Source organism: Argiope bruennichi, chromosome 5, assembly GCF_947563725.1.
Source record: "Argiope bruennichi chromosome 5, qqArgBrue1.1, whole genome shotgun sequence".
Taxonomy (NCBI): domain Eukaryota; kingdom Metazoa; phylum Arthropoda; class Arachnida; order Araneae; family Araneidae; genus Argiope; species Argiope bruennichi.
This window is the reverse complement of record NC_079155.1, coordinates 93,751,471-93,763,708: the sequence shown is the minus strand read 5'-3', so window position 1 is coordinate 93,763,708 and position 12,238 is coordinate 93,751,471. Positions and strand designations below refer to the sequence as shown.

General features: G+C 27.7%; 1 protein-coding gene across 1 annotated transcript in view; it reads left to right on the top strand.

Annotated features, from left to right (window-relative positions):
- The first annotated feature begins 736 nt into the window (after positions 1-736).
- Positions 737-12,238, top strand: part of LOC129968147 (nephrin-like) — a 494,644-nt gene continuing 483,142 nt past the window's right edge. Inside the window, exon 1 of the mRNA XM_056081964.1 lies at positions 737-1,095. Coding sequence (XP_055937939.1) covers positions 1,038-1,095 — 58 coding nt within the window. The 5' untranslated portion in view covers positions 737-1,037. The remainder of the gene's footprint in view (positions 1,096-12,238) is intronic.

Sequence of the window (12,238 nt, the reverse complement as noted above, 5' to 3'; positions counted from 1 at the left end):
CACGACGACATCAGGTGACGTCACCAGATGAAAACTACTATCTACGACTACCGAAGTGCGCAGGGCTGGTCCACGCATCGAAAATCCGTGAACTCGGACGGTGAAGCAGGAGTCGGGATCACAACACAGTTGAGTGAAATCTTCGGCCGACACCAGTTTGTTCCGTTGCGCTGAATGAGAGGAAAAAGTTTTCTATGGGCCCCATCGATTGCTTTAAATAAAAGCCACGGGTTTTTGGTATTTATAGAAGTGTGCGAAAATCTGCAGAAACCAGCACGAGGGATTCTGAAAAACTGTTCTTATTCGTTTACTCTTTAAATACAACTTTTCAATTGTTTTAGCGCGAATGTAAATATGACAAAATGGGATTGTCTTCAAGGGGTGCTAGTAAACTGTTGTAGCAGCAAGTTTGATAAGGTTTAGGAAATAAATTGAGAGACTCTTTTTGTAATATTGTGTGACAGTGCTTTGATTTGGAAGTTTCTCAAAGTGCAGTTGTTTTTTAGTTTTATGTGAAGATAACTGAGAGAAATTTAAAAAAGATGACCTAAACAGACAAACAAATTTTTGCATAAAAAAAATCTCTAAAACAAATGCATGTTTTGAGCTTTTAGATATATTTTTACTCTTAGAAAATTTACGAACATATTTACTTTCATTTGATGAGACAAAAGAATAATTTTGACAAGAGTTTCACAGTTTCTTGAATAGATAAATCATTAAAAATTCTAAAAAAGTACATATTGAATTTTTCAGAAACCACAAGCAAAACTGGATTTTGTATTCCATGCATTTATAAAATATTGAATACGAAAAATCCTAAAACTATTCCTGTACTATCGTGCTCTTATAACAATAGTAACTTTATGAACACGAATTAAAAAAGGAAAATCAAACTTTCTCATTGTTATTAAAAAAACACCTCTCTGGTCCAAAGGAATTTATACTCATTTGTGCTACAGAGATATTAAGTGAAACAAAACAGGAAGAACAACTAATAGTATAAATATTGTGATTTTCAACCTGAATTCTCCATAATGGCATTTAAGAGAATTATACTTTTAACTGTTTTTGTTCTTACTGCTCTGGGAAAAGGTGAGTTTTTTTTATTTATTACTCTTTATATCTATCTTCAAAATATTACGATAATCAGTAAAAATATTTATTATGTAATGTCTTTGAATTACTAGAATTTTTCTTATGTACACATTGTTATTTTCTTTCAAGCACTAATAAATGAATTTGTCTTTTATAATGTTAATTGCAAATGATTATTTTAAAAAACAAATGACTATTACATTTTTAAATAGAGAAATAACTAGTTACGAATTGCCTTTGAATTATTAGAATTTCTCATATTTAGGTTCAGTGTTATTTTCTTTCAAGGTGATAATAATATTTTGTCTTTTATAATTTTGATTATAAACTACGATTTAAAAAAAATAATAAATCGTTTATTAATATTATTCAAGAAAGAAAATGGTCATTATTTAAATATATGGTCATTGTTTAAATAGAGAAAAATGGTCATTATTTAAATATATGGTCACTGTTTAAATAGAGAAAAATTGTTATTATTTAAATATATGGCGATTGTTTAAATAGAGAAAAATTGTCATTATTTAAATATATGGCCATTGTTTAGATAGAGAAAAATTGTCATTATTTAAACATATGATCATTGTTTAAGAGAAAATAACTTCTTACTTCATAACGGTTTAAAAAAGTTTTAATAACTAAATATTTAAAAAAGATTGTAGGAAAATAAGGCTGCCTGCTTTCAAATGTTTTTAAACAAAATAATTTAATTGACACATTTATCTTCGAACATGCACAATGTTTTCTCTTTTTTGAATTAAGGGTGATTTTTATTAGTTATCTAAAACACAATTTTTTATCAATATGTTAAAAGAACATTTGCTTCAATCAACAAGATTGAAAAATATTTTTGAGCTAAAGGAGAAGAGATGGTTCGTTTAAATGCAAATATGTAACGCTAAATAACTGTTTTAATTTTAATTTATTATTAATTGAAATGAAGTCTTTTACACGTTGTTGCTTGACATATATCCTTAAATCTCGCTGCATGGTAAAAAGTCTGTTATGGCAGAAAAAAAATACACAACTTTCAGTTTACAATTTATATCAGAAGTATGTTGATATCAATATATATATTATTATGTACGTATTGATATAAATATATTTTATAATATATTCATATTTATATCAATATGCACTTTTTTCAGGAGGAATGCATTTTTATATATCTATTATTTTTGCGCATAGTTTATTTTACAGCATTAAATATATGTAACAGCATTTTGATTACATAAACCTTTGGAATTCGTATGTTCAATAATCCAAATATACATTAAGTTCTCAAAATTATTCATTATACTCATCACAAAATATTCAGTGATTCATATAATATTATGATAATTGAATTAAAAAAAACAAATTAAACTTCAAACCTCGTACAAGTTATCTGCACAAAAGAATTAAACACCGAAAAAGTCTTACAATGTGTACGGATATTTGTTATACATATAATAAAAAATACATATAACAATACATAAAATATTTAAAAAGTAACTTTACCTAAAATTATTCCAAAATATGCGGAAGAAAAAAAATCATTTTAAAACAATGGTATGTGAATTTTAAGTATGTTATTACATTGAAGCGAGTGCTCTTCTCTAAATAACGTGATCTAAAAATAAACAACCATATGAGGGGGGATTGCCATAGTCAGAAAGTTTAAGCGTATTCAAGAACATTCAATTTAATTGGGTTTAAAATTTATATTCATGAATTTGTATTGAATTGTTAAACACATGTGGATCAGATGTGCTATTTTTTAAATATGTGCTACCGTTTACTTTATATGAATATATTAGACAAAAACGAAAATGTAAATAAACACATCACATAGCCTTGAACTTAATCCTACGAAATATATATATAGCAAATACTTCTTTTTCATAAGTATTATATAAGATACAATGGAACATAGGCGGTACTTATGTTGTGCTTCGCTTTCATGGTAGATAACTTTTTTACTCTGTAAATTTAATCTCCCGGTTCCCGATAAAAGTTGGGTATGATCTGTAAATGTTGTTACTCAGCGAGGAGACTATCATAGTCAAGAAGTTTACGCGCATTGAAGAACAATCAACTTCAATGGATTTAAAATTTATATCAACGAATTTGTATCGAGCTAGTTAAACAAAAATGAATAAGCTGTACAATTTCTTAAAAATTTGTTTTATTCTATGTTATATTAATATATTATACAAAAGTGAAAATGTAAATAAAAACATCATGTAGACTTGTCCTTTATCCACCAAAATATATATATTTGCGGGATTTTTTTTTTGTAAAAGATTATTTTTATTAGATTTCCTATGGTGCTGATTATTATGAATACTGCATTATTATATTAAATAACTTTACGGTACTGATTACAATATGCTGAAAAAAACAGTTGTATTGTTAACTTGTTCATTTCAAGTGTTACATAAAATATAAATATCTAATTTTGTCGGTAGAGAATAGAAATGAAATCATTTAATTAAATTTTTGAAAAAAAATCTTCTCTGTTCTCATATGCCTAAAGGATAGAAAGATTAGAGATCATAAGGTTATAATTTTTATTGGACTTTCCCAAAAAAAACTTTTCAGCATCAGCATAAAATATTATAAATTTATTAAAAATTTGTTGCGGTCCACTTAAAGAGTAAAATGCTATAACTTTTTAGTTCATAGAGATTCATTTATAAAATTATTTATCTCCCAACTTTAAAAGATAATTTTCATGCATAAATTGTTTTGGTTAACTAATTAGAGCTTTTCAGAATTAACAGTAATTGGAAAAATAATTCAATATATTTAGATGAAATAGATATTCTCAACAAATAAGCTGGGTTTAATATAATAGTTATGTATAGTGTAAAATGCAATTTTTACTTAAAACGAATGTTATTCGATATGTTATGTACTAGAAGCACATATTATTTGAAATATTTGCTACATATATGTGACTTGTTTTGTCATTGAAAGATGTAGCAAAAATAATATTACATAATTGCAAAAATGAATATTAGAAATAAACGTTATTGATTTGTGATAATTTTTGAAATATATATAAGTATTAACTACCGTAAGTAAACGTTATTATTAACTACAGTATGTATTAAAAAAGATTTGGATTGAGATTAATGCAAATATTATACAATAATGTGTTTTTTCATTAACATAATAATTTTATACAATTGGTTTTTTACATATAAAGAACTTTAGAAATTTGAAATGTGAAAGCAGAAAAAAAAATTAAAAAGAGAAATAATTTAACCACAAATGAAACTCTTTCGTCTTTTCCGCTATAAATTTTCTCTTTATTATATCGTATTTTATTATTCTTAAGTTTAATTCTTTTCTCCGATATTAATATTAACACAGGAACGAAGGAAAAGTCAAACTAATATTTTGCGTCACATTCAATCCAAGTTTAGTTTCACATTTTCCACCTCAAAATAACTCTGGAATTATTTTTTATTCCAACGTAACTTTGAATAAAGTAATCTAAAAGAAACACTAATTCACATTTCATTAGGTCGGAGTGTTTCTTTATATTCAGAATAGATGAAGAACATGAACTCATTAAATTCCTTCTTCCTATGCTAATATGGGGGCTTCTCAGGGAATTCAGAATAGTTTTTTTTTTTGTCGTATACATGCTTAGATTCTTAGAGAGAAGGTAAGAATTAATTTAATAACAGACTTCAAATTAGCATGCAAGTGTTTTCTTACAACATTTCATGCCCGGATAAAGTTTTTTCATATGTAAGTAGGAGAGTTTGGCCTTTGCTGCTTAGTTTTATGGAAATGGTGTTTTTAACAGCTGATCGGATCGTTTTTTTTTTTTTTTTCTAAATTTTAATAAATAATTTTATAGTGAATATTTCGTAGTTTAATCAAGGAAAACTTTAAAAATTTAGTTGAAAAATAAATAACATAGCTATCAAGCATCGAGTAATTTCAATTTTTTTTGTCTAAGTTCAGAAAAAACTACAAAAAAAACATTCATAATCAGTATGTAAATATCAGATCCTGCGAAGATTGTTTCCCAATAACTATGCATTTAGTTTTTTAAAAATATTCCTATAAAAATATTTTAATATTGTCTAATAAATGGAAAATATTTAAATCTATTCTTTTTTTATTTCTGAAATATTTCGCGGCTCAGATAGAATTGTATAAATAGTATAATACACACACAAAATATTTTTTTCATAAATTTCAAAATTTTAAATATCAGTTATTATATTCCATAAGTTTTTTCGAATTTAACTCTTTTTTTTTTTGGGAGTTCCTCGTTGATTTTTTTTTTACTTTATATTCTTATCAATTTCATATCCTAACGTGGCATGAAACTTTTCAACTATCCTCAATTCCTTCAATCACTTATAGCTTTGTAGCAAAATCAATTTCTGTAATTTACTGTCTTTATATCGTTTCAAAATGTACCATTATATTTTTTTTTCTTCATCGCTTTAATTTGATCTTTTCACTAAAATAATATCATTAAATTTATTTTCTGAATTTAATGATTTCTAGCGAATATACATAATTCTTAGTTTCTCCATTATTAAAAATGATACACTTTCTCAGAAACCCTATTTTCTACTTCCTTGTCAGTATTTGAGTCCGAAATGCATTTCTTTAAGGTATATTAAAATATATGGGAGGATTTCTTGTTTATAAATTATTTATAAAAAATAAAGCGAATTGTAAACTTTTAATATTTTTAATAAATATAAATCATGGTTGTTTAAACGAAATCTTAATTTTTACAAACCTAATAATTTTGACTTTAAATAAAAATGGCATGACTAATAGGTATTTTAGATAACAGATTCAACAACGAAATGCTGGAATTATCAATATTCAGCATTGTCACTTAACGGTCAATGTATTGTTTAAAAAACTTAGAATTCCGTAATATGATGCATAGCACTTCCTTGAAGTTACCATTTACACCTAGTGCCCAGTTTCAGTTTATTCATTTAAATTATAATCAGAGTCCTTAAACTTTTTAAAGGATGCGTAAATGCTAAGTCATTTAACGGCTCAGTTTATTTCAATTAACGGCTTGTTTTAAAGCAACATGAAGTTTATTTTGAATGGACTAGAATTTTGAATTAGCCGTGTGATCTTCAATCCAGTTCACCACACCATGAAATAGTGCTCGCCGGTTAACGTTAGAATTAAATTGTATACGTTCCATATATAAATTTTAGCGTTAGACTAATAATATTTTGAACATGAATCTTCATAGTCTCAAAGTGAAGATTTTATCAGAAGAAAGCTATTGCGACCAAACACAGAAATTAAGAAACCCAAAATGACAGCGAATCTAAAGACCGAACAGCGAAGTGCATCTTACGACACTACGAATTCAACGCAACCGAAAAATTAGCCATAAATAAATTCATGTAATTCAAAAAAAATCGATCCAAATATGTTAGCTATAATATTTCTTAGTAATAAATTTTAGATTGTAATAAATAAATAAAAATATTATATCTTCCTTTAATAATTGATTCATTTTTTTCTACTGCATTCAGTCTTTTTAGAAATAGAGGTGTCCATACCAAATTTTGATGCTTCGATGTAAAATACACTGGGTTGAAAATACTTTCCAAATTTGAAATCCATTGACCCGATTTTGAGTTCCCATTAATCTAAGTATAAAATATGAGTAATTATAAGGAAATTACCTCCGACTCATCTACAACCATATGGAGTAATATGGTCATTCCCCACAAATATTCAATGGGGAAGCTCTTATCACTGGCTATGGTGCAACCTCTACTATGGGTAATTCATCTTGTTATCGGAATGGAGGTAACTTGAACAACACCATTAATTTATGCATGCTATAAGCTAAAACCAACTCTCATATCGGATGATTTTTATACATATTTGGAAAGTATCCCAGTAGTAGAGGGTACTAATATGGGAGCACTTCAATAAAATTGAGATTTTAATGCTTGATTCCCCCATAAATAATATTTTTAAAAATTATGAATATTGCATTTTTCTTAGATTAATTATATTTAAAATGATAAAAATTATTGAAACAATAAGAGAAAGACAAGGTATCAAATTTATAACTAAATATTATAATTATTAAAAGTGTAATTCAATTTTTAAGCCTTTTATTTGTTGGGATACAAATATCTAATCAGTCAAAAACAAAATTCTCATGTGAACTGGTTTTCTGATATTTTATATATGTGCTGTTTTGGTACTGCAATCTTATCGTTTCATGCAGTAATATCATTTTTCTTTATGTTGTGTATCTATTATTAAAAAATAAAACATCAAAAATGCGCAATGTCTTTTCAAAATTGCTTTTATTCACTTTTGCAATGAATGCAAATTTGATGTACAAAATATTATTTAGTTTCTCTGTAGTCTGTGGCACCATTTTCACTTGAAAATTTATCCCATATATTTCAATTCCAAAAACATATTTTACATATTTAACTTACTTTATACTTAATAACTGTAAAACCCTTTATATATTAAATGCCTAACTCACCTTAGTATATGAAGTAAAATGACGAAATTAATCCTTAATAAACCATAAAATTCTGCATTATTTATGCATTGTTTCTGCCCGAAGCAGAAAAGTCTTTGACTGAAACATTTATTAAGAAGCAGAAGCACTCGAGAATAAATTTAATATTAGTAATTGGATTAGAAAGAAAACATGTCGATAGCCAAAATTAGTCACTTTTAAGTCAGTATTCCATTAAATTGACAGTGCCAGATCCATATGTTACGATCAATAAATTTTAAAAGCTTTTATGTCTATAAAAATCCCAAACGAAATTTATTTCTAAGTAACTATAATCCTGATGGAAGTTAAATATTAAGAAAAACAAAATAGTTTTCATAGACAGTATAGAAAGAGAGTAAAATAAAATCACTTTGAGAGATATTTTATTGTGAGTCAATTGATGATGTAGCAAAATCGAAGAAAGCATTATTTCTTCAATTTTCTTCTTTATTAGATTTTTTTTTGTCATCGCCTTTTTAGTTTTGGGAGATTATTTTCTGGAAAACTTTTTGTTGCCATTCCATCAGCAATATAGCAAAAGAAAAATGAACGATTATTAAGTGAATAGTTTGGGAGATAGAAATAACAACTGAGAATTAACCAATTCTGTTATGATTTTAAAATCTTACCACTTCTCGCCAGTTTAACCACGTCAATAATGTTTAGTGAAAAAAAATTATGAATTTTTCATTATTACTTCACTTATAAATTTCGGTATAAAAGAAAGAGACATTTGAATAAAAATATAGTATAAAAAGCCTTCTTTTCCAGTATTATTGTTACTAATAAAAAAAAAACGTTTTTTTCTTTCACTTGCTGCAAGACACGAAAAAAAAAATAATGCTTCAAAAAAGATCTTATTGTTACTTTAAAAAAAAAGATAGAAACTACTATTTTCTAAGGAAAACAATTTCTTACTATGAGGCAATAAAATGATTAAAACGCAACATTTGGCAACGGACCATCGCTTTCGAATGAAGTCAACTACACTCATTGGCAACTAGTCTTTGAATATAGCAAGAATAAAGTAACTATTGAAAAGCGCAATGATTAACTACTCATTTTGAATATTAATAGTAAACATTCCACTAGTTAGGAAATATGAGGGTAAAAAGTAAAATTTGATACATCGATGCTACACCACATTAGTAGATTTCTTTCAAATTCTGAACGAAATCAGTTTAGAGGAAGTTTGTAATTATGTATGGTTGGATAAAAAATGTATTCAATATACACAAAACATAAACATATACAAAAATAAAATTTGATGCATAGGATTTGCCTCTAAAATGAAGATTTTTATCACATTTTTAATTAAATGTATTAAAGCGTTGGCCGTTTGTTGGTTTACTTTTTCGCATTATTTAAATACTATTACTCATAATAACAATGACAAAAATAAATGAAATTCGGTATGTTATCTTGTAATTACAACAGTGGTTTCGCGTCAAATTATGGTTTCAATTGATTGAAATAAAAGCATCCAAAATTTATATTCGCGTAGTATATTTAGTATAAATGAAATCATTGAGCGAAAATCTATGTTTTAAATTATGATCGTCTATGCCATACAAGGGATTCGCACACCCATCACCAAGATCCAAACTTTTATGCGGGAGAAAGAGATTTTAGTTTAGTTATATTAACGTCCTGTTGTAAAGCCACACTAGGGCTATTTTGGGACGGACCGCGTAATTTTGAACCCTGGTTAGATGACGAGGACGACCCCTGAGCTGGCACCCCCTCTCCAAACCCCATCACACCAGCGGGAGGACTTTTGGCATGCCGGATTTAACGTGCAACAGACCCCCTTATACGACGGTTCTTCGGGTGAATCAGGTCTCGAATCTGAAACCCTATGACTCACAAGCCGAAACCTTACCACCAGGCCACCGCGGCATACGGTGAAACGATGATAATACGTTTTTTAGACAGTGAGCAAAAATTTTGAGGCCATCATTATCGTTGGTTTTAGATTCTCACAGGGAAGGCAGGTATTTGAAATTTTATATGCTAGATTCCATGTCTTATAGAGATAATTGATAATGAACAATTTGGCAGAGTTAATAAGTAACTTATTATTCTCAGTAAACAATTTCTGTTTCTGTTAAAATACCAAAAGTGCTATTGCTCATTTCCTGTTTGGAAATATACAGAAAAGTGTACCACAATACTAAACCAAGTACATAAGACATTCGTAGCATCTGCCACCCACCAAAAAATTACATTCCATCAAATCATTTTCTTTCAAATCCAATAATTCCTTTGAGAAGTGCATACGTGAAATATTCCCCAACTCAGTTTATTCATATGTGTTTTATTCATAAGTGCGATTATTTAACGTAGAAAAGTATATAAAGGTATATATATAGTACACAGGTCATATTTTATTTCATTTCTAATAAAATAAAAATATCGGATATATTAACTTTATTCAATAAAGCATTGAATTATATTATGGATTGATGTATTTTGTGGGGAAAATCATCATCGAAATACTTAAAATAATAAATCGCTCTATATATCTTTTAAAAATCTTTGTTTCAAATGGTTTATTACTGTTTCTTAAAATATATGTATTTCAATGTCCCAAATATTGATCACTTCTTCTTTGTCTCATTGTTATTTTTTTCACCTTACATTATTACTTTATTAGATGGGGCTAAAAGCAATTTAGAAACACGCGTTAGAAGAATTTGCTAAAAGTTCTCCAGTTTGGTTATTGTAAATGATGGGGTTGGCTAATGAAAGTCAATTTAGGAAATGCATTTGAGGAAATATGGGGTTATGGGACATTTTATATAATATTATTTTTTACAATCCTTTATATAGTTTTACTTTTTATTCTGCCATTGATTTTATCAATTTTTAATTCCTCAACATGAATATCCAGTTTACTTAAACTGTCAATCAATATTTTTTTCCTTGTAAAAAATAAATAAATAATCCTAAAAAAATAAATAATAACAATAAAATAATTTTCCTTGTTTGATTTGTAAAAATGAGCTTGGAATAAAAAGGCATGACTTAGTAAAATAAAAGCTAGTTCATTATTAAAATAATAAATAATTAAATACCTTATTTTAGAGAAAGAAGAGCCGTTTTTGGAGAAATTTTAAGTTTAGATAAAATCTCAGAAACAAATTTATCTCAGATCAGTGATAGAGGTACCTCGAAACTTTCTTGCATACACTGATAAAGAGCTATAAATTCACACAAAATTATATACCTTGGACAAGGCCATAAACCCCATGATTATTCAGATTTGTATTTTGAGTGCATGAGAATTATGCTTCATAGTAAGATAAAGAAAACTGAATAGGTTTTCGATTTCTATTTGTCAAAATCAAAATTTGACACAGATTTACAATTATTATCCTGAGATCTTATACCTAATTATATTTATTTCATTGTGTTATCCAGTTATCATTTTTTATTTATATACGAAAATACAAAATGATAGAGAGTCAAAGAGTTGAAAGATTTCGCTAAAACTCTAATTGAGAAGAAGAAAAAGAATCTACATTTTAGATTAGTTTAGTTATATTAACGACCCGTTGCGAAGCAACACTAGGGCTATTTTGGGACGGATCTCGTAATTTTGAACCGCGGCCAGATTACGAGGACAACACCTGAGCTGGCACCCTCCTCTCCACGCCACAGCACACCAGCGGGATTTAACGTGCAACATACTCCCTTACACGACGGTTATTCGGTGGAATCGGGTCTCGAACCAGAAACCCTACGGCTGAGAAGCCGAGACTTTACCACCAGGCTACAGCGGCCATACATTTCAGATCCAATCATTTTTATTTACATGCTAAAATGCAATAATTTTAGAATGTAAGCTTTGGTGCGTTTTAGAATGTTTGCATACAAGCAAAAAATACAGGCTAATACAAGAATGTTCCTCAATAAATTTGATGAATTGGAATGATTTGTTTAAGTTTTGAAATTATCGTGCTCATCCAGTTGAACAGACCTTCGAATGCATTTAAAAAAAATGATAGAAATCAACCATTTTAGTATAAAAACCAAATTCCATCCATCTATCTCAAAACTTTCTCATAATCACGGCAAACATATTGACAGACATACAAACAGACATAATTCTATAATTGTGTTTTTCAGACTCAGGAAAATCTGAAATGTGGAGGTTCGGCAGAAATTTCGATTTTTAATTTTCTATAATACAAATTTCAATATTAAATACAATATTTCTTCTTTTTATTCTTTATGCAAAAGAAAATAAAAACATTTCCCTCGAATATAAAATAGATAAATAAAATTCCCACTACATTTTTGTTTCAAATTACATTGTTCGGTGTAAAGTAGTTGAAATATCCCTATTTATTTTATTTTTTATTTCATAAATACACTCAGATATTTAAATATTTGTTGCTGGAAATAATAAAAGCAAATGTTTCAAGGAAATGTCAGAAAAATGCATCCTTGATAAAATTGTCTTAAGAAAAATGAGTGCAAATGTCATTTATTCATATAAATCAGTTGAAAGAATATCAAAAAATAATGATCAAAGAACTCATTTAATGCTAAAAATAAACGAATTTTCACTGCATGAGATGTGAAACAGCATAAATGTTCGTGTTT